Genomic DNA, 7,963 nt, shown 5'->3' on the forward strand with positions numbered 1-7,963 from the left:
CATTGTAAAATGATACAGGCCTGCAGTCTATCCTTCTTTTAGAATAAAGTCTAATCTGCTCTAAATTTGTTGTACCGTAATATTTGGAAATAATGAAGGTTAATTTATTATCATTTTGCAGAAGGATCATTTGCAAAGTGTTGGAATTTGGCTACTTATACAACAATATTATGATGTGTCATGTGGATCTGTGTTTTGTGAATTAACAGGGCAGTTTTTATAGTTACAAATTAACTTTAATGGCAGCACAACTGAAACATAAAAGCCACTTATTGACTGTCATACTAGAAAAAAATCAGTATACACTAGAAATATGTGATTAACTATTTTAAATAAAAATGTCATTCTTTGGACAGTTATGCTATTTTCATAGAATACATTCTTTAAAAAATTCAACATTAAGGCAACCTTTGGCTTGCTTATTTTAAAAAATATTGACAGTAACCAATTACATGCTCCCGTATGGAAACATATAAACAGCATATACAGGTATTTTTGTTATTACTATTACATCAACTGCAAATCTAGCAAAGGATTAGGACTGAAACTGTTCCTGCTGCATGATGGGAGATGGACACTGTCCAAAACTCCAATGTTTGGATTTCTGTGTGAATCCGTTGATTATATGTTGGCTCAGTCCTAATTAAATACGAGTCACGTTGGCCAAGACAAGAGGCTGCCAGGGTCTTTGGTTTTCATGCGCAGTGCCACCAGGCCTGAAGGCTTGTAGTCAGACTCAGGGCTGGGCTCAAAGGAATGAGCCCCCAGACCTCCTTGGAAGCTGTGCAGGGAGTACAGGCCATTGATGCCTGGATGGTGAGGATGAGGATGATGTGGAGGGTGAGTCGGTGACGTGGACATTCCCATAAGCCCATGAGCATGGGGGTGTGCATGGGGATGAGGGTAAGGAGCCATGCATGAAGAAGGCATACTGTCTGTGCCCAAGACGCAGCCCCCACTGGCCCCTCCTGCACCTCCTCCTCCAGGCCACAGGTTACCCTGCATCTACGAAGCGAGAGAGATGATAAATGTTAAAAATAATGTAAAAGTATTAACTCAGTCAGAACTGAGATCAAAAGGAGTCCTAGACAATTCAACTGTTCCCTTCAGTTAATGAATGAATAAAGTGATCACACACACACACACACACGCACATGAACAATGTATTATCCATGGACATTTTGTTGCACAATTTTACTGATAGTCAAAAAATATATAATTATGAATAATATTAACATGATACTTTTGCCTGATCAGCAGCAGGAAAATGGGTGTCATCTTCATAACACATCTGAAGTGTACATATTGGATGAGTGTACCTGGTATGTATTGGAGCGAGGGAGCAGGGAGATGTCATATGTAGCGGCAAAGTGATTTCGCACTTCTTGCATTTTGCCATAGCGCTCCCGCTTCCTCCATTTAGCCCTTCTGTTTTGAAACCAGACCTGTCAGAGCATGCCAAAACAGACAAAAGTACATTTTAAAGTACATTTTAAATTTCATATTACTTATGTATATAATTAATTTTATTTTATGTCTATAAATAAACCTAAAATTGCTGAACTTAATAACATTTACACCTGTGGAACTTTGAAAAGGCAATGGCTGAAAATAGAAAATAACCAGCTTCAGTTATATAATTTGATTTTAAATAAGTAAAATGTCAGCGTTTAGAGTCATGTATCAAAGTCTCATAGAGTACCTGCACTCGTGCTTCAGTGAGCTCAGTCCTCAGGGCCAACTGCTCCCGTGCATACACATCTGGGTAGTGTGTCTTCTGAAAGACCTTCTCCAGTTCTTCCAGCTGAAAAGTACTAAATGTGGTGCGGTTCCTTCGTTTCTTGTTTTTGCCTGAAAGGTTGATGGAGTCTGCAATGGGGTCTCCTTCAGTTAGTCCATCTGAAGGCTCTTTCAATTTGCCACAGCATTCAGAGTCCAGAACAGGATAAGCCAAAGGCTTAGGCAATGACTTCTCACCCACTGAGGACAGAAGAGACAAGGCAAGACATGGTTAATTGTAAACATTCAGTATATTTAGATTAGGATGGGGGCGGGTTGGTGTTGAACCAAACAAGAATAGCACCCTGAGTTCACAATATGTAACACAAATAAGTGTGAAGAACGTACAGGAGTGCATTCAATTTAAGGCTGTTCTTATCACTGTACAGATTTCAAAACTTATTATAATCCATACTGACAACCAGAAATTTAGAAGTAGAGAATATTAAGTTTTCATGCAAATTTAATGCAATGATGAAGATAAATGTATAGTACAGTACAATATAGTATAGTATAGTATAGTATAGTATAGTATAGTATAGTATAGTATAGTACAGCAGTACAGTAGAGTAGAGTATCAGAGTCAATTTATACTGGACCCTATCCCTCCTTAGGGCCTATTCTGGAAAGACTGGGAGTGTCTACGGACAGGACACCATGCACACACACTTTCACACACTCGCTAACAGGAATGACAGTTTAGAGTATCCACCTATTAGTATGTTTTTGGGAGGTGGCAGGACTGCACCTCTGTGCTATGTTATTATAGTATAGTATGTTACTGTGGTATAGTGTGCTACTATATTATATTAAAGAATACTAATATTTTACTGTGATTTTTATTATTTCTTTGAATGTTTGAATTTAGAAAGTAATTGCAAAGGGATTGAATGTATCCTGTATGAAGTATTATTAAAATAAATAATATTTTCATTTTATAAATAGGTCGCAAACTGATTTTACTGAGAGATGTTAGTGAGTAAGCGCTGCTATGAACTGTCTTTTGGCACTGAAACTCACCAAAGAATAAATTATTTTTAAAGATAAACAAACAAATGTGGCATTGTATTTGGTTAACATAAGCACAGAACTGAAGGATTTGCACAACCATAAACATAAAATAATATTTACTATGAAACATATCTGGGCTTTGTTTTTAATTTAGATGTCTCGTGCTTTGTGAAGGAAACTGTCCCCTGAAATTGACAAGATTATCTTCATCTATCGAGAGATGGGCTCAAGTCCAAAATGTTCATGAGAGGAGAATAAATATTCTTGTGTTTGTTAAAAAACAAACTTGCTTCTCCAGCCTGCTTTACTGATGTGTTAGAGACTTTCACTGATCTCTTCTGTGCTAGACCAAAGTATATATTATATGTTAGATATTCTTGGCAATGAAAATGATTAGTATTAAAAGTTTTCTGCTAATCTATCCTACAGTGTTATTTCTATAAATATTCTGCTTCACTATTCGATTTGGTACATTATCAGTACCAAACATTTTTTGAACATTAACTTAAATGAGTAATTAGTAAATTCATTCATAAAGGGATATAAAATGCATATAAAAGCTAAAAAAGCATTCAAATTGCTTGAACTTTATCCAGAAGTGCAGAATGATTCTAGTATGTGTGCCTTGGAGTGAAGGGGCCTTGGGGGAGTGTCTGTAACAAGAGTATGAGGTACACATAAATGCAACCATGTAGCCTGTCCCTTCAAGCAGCTAGATTATTAATCCTTGTACCCGATCAGGGTATAGCTCACTGGGTAACACCATTTATTTTTCCTTGTTTTCTACACCTTTTTCCAGGTAATTTTTTAAAACTAAGCCAATTTAAACAGTTTAAATAATACCTTAAACCCTTATGTCTTACATGTTCATTACTCCATAAATTCAAAATTAATCATTTCATCAATAAATTTACCTGTCTAGGCTATCTGAACTTGATGTTAAGCTCTTCAGCCCTTAAGCTCACAATAAGCAAGTGTTTGTTTCTTTCTTTGTGTTCATTTATGTCAATATCCTCACTTTTAGTTTAATTTATTCATATATCCATACATCTATTTCACTTCTTCTACTTTCTTTTTCTTTCTCTTCTTTTGTTTCGGCTATTAAGCAGTACCTATTTTCACAGTTTTAACAGTTTAAACAGTTCATTTTATTTATCTACCGATATTTTACACAGATTTTTAATTTTACAGATATTTTATAAAATGTTTACTCAGGCTTTTTGCACTAACAGACTTATTCCATTTATCATCATTACAAAAATTGTATTTTATTTATGTTATCTTATTTTGTTTTGTATTTGCACTGATCTTTTTTAACTACTCTGTGTGCCTAAAATTGCCTTAAATTTTTTTTTTATTGAATTGAATTGAATGTGAGGCTGGACTAAAGTTCGATTATTCAATTACAAGGGTTTTGTATGTAAACCAAGTTATAACATGTGCAGTTATAACATTTAGAACACTTAAGGGTCCTCTGCTTGTCTGCTCTTTTAGGAAGCTAGGACTAATTATCTAATAAAACATTAAATAAGTGTAGTTTTTTTTTTCAATTAAAAATGCTTTTGTCTGTTGTTTCTGTTAAAACATTTTAATAATATTAATATAAATATTAAGTACTGACAGTAGTTTGTCATTTACGTGAATCATATCCAGAACATAAAGAAAAATGCCTTGATGAAAAGCAAAAGTCTTTTTACATCACATTTATTTACTTCTTTCAGTCATCAGGATAGTTTTGGACGCAGTCGTAATTAATACAATTTTCACGAATAAATTTGGAGAGATCACTATAGATTATAGAACATTTATATTTAAACATACATTAAACATTTTTTAGTAGGCTAAATGTCACATTGTTTTTGCAGGGTGTAAATCTGTAAAGCAAGCATGTAGCCAAATTATTCTTTTTTTTTACAGGACTCTGTAAACTATTATTATTCACCTCATATAAAAGCAAGTTAGTTAGCTAAACTGTGTAAAAGGTCACAATTACCATTTTGGGTAGCCAAATAAAACAGATAGATTTGCTGACCCATGTACATAAGGATTTTATTTATTTATTTATTTGTTTATTTTACACAAAACACCTTAATTTCATTGATACTATGCTAAGGTTCTGTTGTAAGGCCACTCTCATAAAAAGCTGTTAGTGATAGCCTATGAAAATGGTTGGGTGTGATCAGATAGTGATCAGATAAAGAATTAGAACTAGAGCAGGTTTAAGACGTGTTGAATTATTATTGTTATTTATTAGGCTGAGAGCTAAGAAGGCACGTTTTATTATGGGCCTCTTATTTTGCTTCATAGGCTCTAACAGTAAACAGGCCTACTCTCTATGAATAAGCGATGTATTTAATTATACTGCACAATTAAAACTAAATAAAAAGTCGACCTGTGAAGCAACAGACATAACTGTCATCGGTATACTAATGGACATTTGGACTAAACAATGTCCAAACATTTCTTTGTTTCTTTTCCGACGTATAAACTTTGGTATTAGAGTTCCCTTTGACAGATTCCTAGAGATAGTAATTTGAAACGACCGGAAGTCCCTGTTTATGTTCAGAACATGTCCGGTGTGACACAGTGTCAGAGCCGAACAGGAAGGACACCGCTGTCCACAGTAGTGCGCAAGTGCTTTAGCACATATACAGCAAAACAATGAATAACCATATTATTGCAAAACATTCATTTTATCCTAAAACCTTTATAAGACTTTTGATCTTTCAATTTCTTGAAAGATCATTCAAGACAATTCTGAATAACAATAACAAGGGATGAACCTGGTTTCAGAGAACGAGTCGCTTTTTTACGTTGAAAAATGAAGTCGAGTGTTTTTAATGCATCATTAACTGAACATAAAACGCGCATACAGGTCTTGACTGGCTTAATAACTCAGCTGCACATAAAGTAATTGCTCATACAAAAATATTATTATTATTATTAGTAGTAGTAGTAGTAGTAGTAGTAGCAGTAAAACAATAATGTTAATAAATATTATATATAAACATATATTAATAAAATCAAGTCATTAAAAAAATATATAAATAAACATCACAATAAACGTCCTCAAAAAGCCAAAAGCAAATAATATTATTTATATTAAATAACGACCAAGCACACGCATAACATTTTTAAAAAAGGTGCACGAATCGTTAGATTGAGTTTACAGTTTTCTTAAACAGTTCTATCCAAGTTTCCATTCACTCTTATTACTTCCAAAGAGTGCTTCATTCCAGCCCAAAACGTTTTTAGTTAAGGCAAGAGTAAAATGAAATATAATACTGTAATGTAACACAGCACACATTATCAAAGCATCCTTTTCACGATTAAAAATCATGTTTTGTACATTTATTGTTTTGTTTTTAAGCTAGGTATTGTTTTTAGAAAAACAACGCGTGCTCTTTAAACAAAATGTAATGATAAAATGATGTTTTTTTTATTAAATATTGAATAACAAATGAATAAAAACGTATAAAAGGTTAATAACATTTGTATATCCATTAGTATTTTAAATTGTTTAAAATTCCCATCAACATTTAGCAGAACGGTATACGGAATATAAAATATTATTTATAAGCGCATCGTTGCAGGCCTACACAAATGTCCACGTTGTCAAAGACATAGTTGAATTGAACTTTTTAATATTATAGTGAAATGTTGAGTTTAGACGTAATATAAGTCTTTTCTATTTTAGAGAGCGGTTTAATTGTTTTTGTGTGTGTGTGTGTGTGTGTGTAGTAGTAGACTTCGTTCATACTTCATTTATAGGACTGCATTAGAGCATGTGTTCAAAAGCAGAAATATAAGCTTTTCTACAAAATTAATATATGGGTCATGATGATGATGATGATGATGATGATGATGATGATGATGATGATTATTATTATTATCATTATTATTATTATTATTACTATTATTTTAACGGAGAATAAAGAGAGAATGATAACGATGTCCATACGTCGTTGTGTGCTATAACTCTAGATTTAACAGCTTATATCTAAACAAAGTAAAACCTATAGCTCACGGTTCATTTACTCACCATTGGAACTGCTGTCGTAAAATGAGCTCTTCTCGGTTATGGATAACGGTTTTTGGTCCGTCGCGGTGGTTTCCAAGTACTTGCCGTGTTTTCTGGGTGAGGAGCCGCCGAGGCTGTGCGTAAAGTCCGCGTGCGCGCCGTTCGCTGCGTAGCGCGCAGTAAAGAAGTCCGCGCGCCCGGCGTGCCTTTGCGACACGTGAGCGTGCGGTGATTTCTGCAGCTCGTCACACTGGAAGAAAGAGGCAGAATTATGTTCCAGACCTGGAGACTGCTCCGGCGTCGTCCTGTTCGGAGGAGAAGCAAAAGATAAACAGCTCTCAGTCTCCATCGTGCCACTCCACTCCGCACTGGCTGCTATTAACAGCGAAAAGGTTTGTGCGCGCTCGAGACGTTTTCGCTCCTGTGGCGTCTCCATTTTCAAGTGGGTGGGATTTCAGACATCAGAAACAAAGAGCCGTGAAACGAGAAGTAAGAGAGAGAGAATGCAGCGGTCTTATTCAATCTAGCAAAAATTCAATCACGTGGAGTTCCTGTCTGCCCAATTAACTATTTGTCGACAATGTTCAAGAACATTTTCAACAAAGAACTTTAACCAAGGGACCAACTTGTTAATGCGTTTTTTGACTAAAGAAAATTACACCTACGTAATAAAAAATGGTCGCAAGGTGGTGAACAGCGAATGTCACGTTCGTTATTTCGAAAGTTACGAGATTTAAGTGCGTAAAGAATTACTCGTAACTCGACTGCTGCTATAACGCAATACAAAACACTATGTGCAGTAATCAATGGGATGTGCAAAGCTCAGGTCCCATCAGTCAGACTTGAAGTACAAGTGCCCTTTATGAGGACTGAATTGAAATCTTGCATTTCACAGACAAATGTTTATATAGTTTTATATATATATTAAAAACCAAATAGTTAATATGCTGGAATGTATTTTATGTGCAAAGATTTTATAGAAATAGCATTATTTTTAGACAAGAGAATCCTAAATCATGTTTTTGTTTTTTCGGCCATTTGACCAGGCGATTAACGAACGGCATAATGACTTGTTATGAATGTGAATAAACAACAACAACAACAACAACAACAACAACTGCAAGTAAACTACTACTACTACAGAAATTAAAA

At 34.7% G+C, this 7,963-nt stretch overlaps 1 protein-coding gene across 1 annotated transcript; it reads right to left on the reverse strand.

Moving 5' to 3' along the window:
• Positions 1 to 249: 249 nt before the first annotated feature.
• On the reverse strand, positions 250 to 7,245 carry alx3 (ALX homeobox 3). Its single transcript, XM_058389255.1, has 4 exons — positions 6,833 to 7,245; positions 1,703 to 1,980; positions 1,320 to 1,445; positions 250 to 1,005 (listed from the first exon to the last, which is right to left on the reverse strand). The coding sequence occupies exons 1-4, from the start codon at positions 7,158 to 7,160 to the stop codon at positions 655 to 657; spliced, it is 1,083 nt and encodes a 360-aa protein (XP_058245238.1). The 5' UTR covers positions 7,161 to 7,245; the 3' UTR covers positions 250 to 654.
• Positions 7,246 to 7,963: the final 718 nt, after the last annotated feature.

Source organism: Hemibagrus wyckioides, linkage group LG05 (assembly GCF_019097595.1).
Source record: "Hemibagrus wyckioides isolate EC202008001 linkage group LG05, SWU_Hwy_1.0, whole genome shotgun sequence".
In the NCBI taxonomy this organism is placed as follows: Eukaryota; Metazoa; Chordata; class Actinopteri; order Siluriformes; family Bagridae; genus Hemibagrus; species Hemibagrus wyckioides.

Bases quoted from the DNA above. Each gene is read 5' to 3' on its own strand.
- alx3 (XM_058389255.1), bottom strand. From the start codon at position 7,160: ATGGAGACTGAGAGCTGTTTATCTTTTGCTTCTCCTCCGAACAGGACG. The intron at 1,981-6,832 runs GTGAGTAAATGA...TTCTGTCCTCAG, and splicing joins TTACGACAGCAGTTCCAATG to TGGGTGAGAAGTCATTGCCT. The intron at 1,006-1,319 runs GTACACTCATCC...CTCGCTTCGTAG, and splicing joins CTCGCTCCAATACATACCAG to ATGCAGGGTAACCTGTGGCC.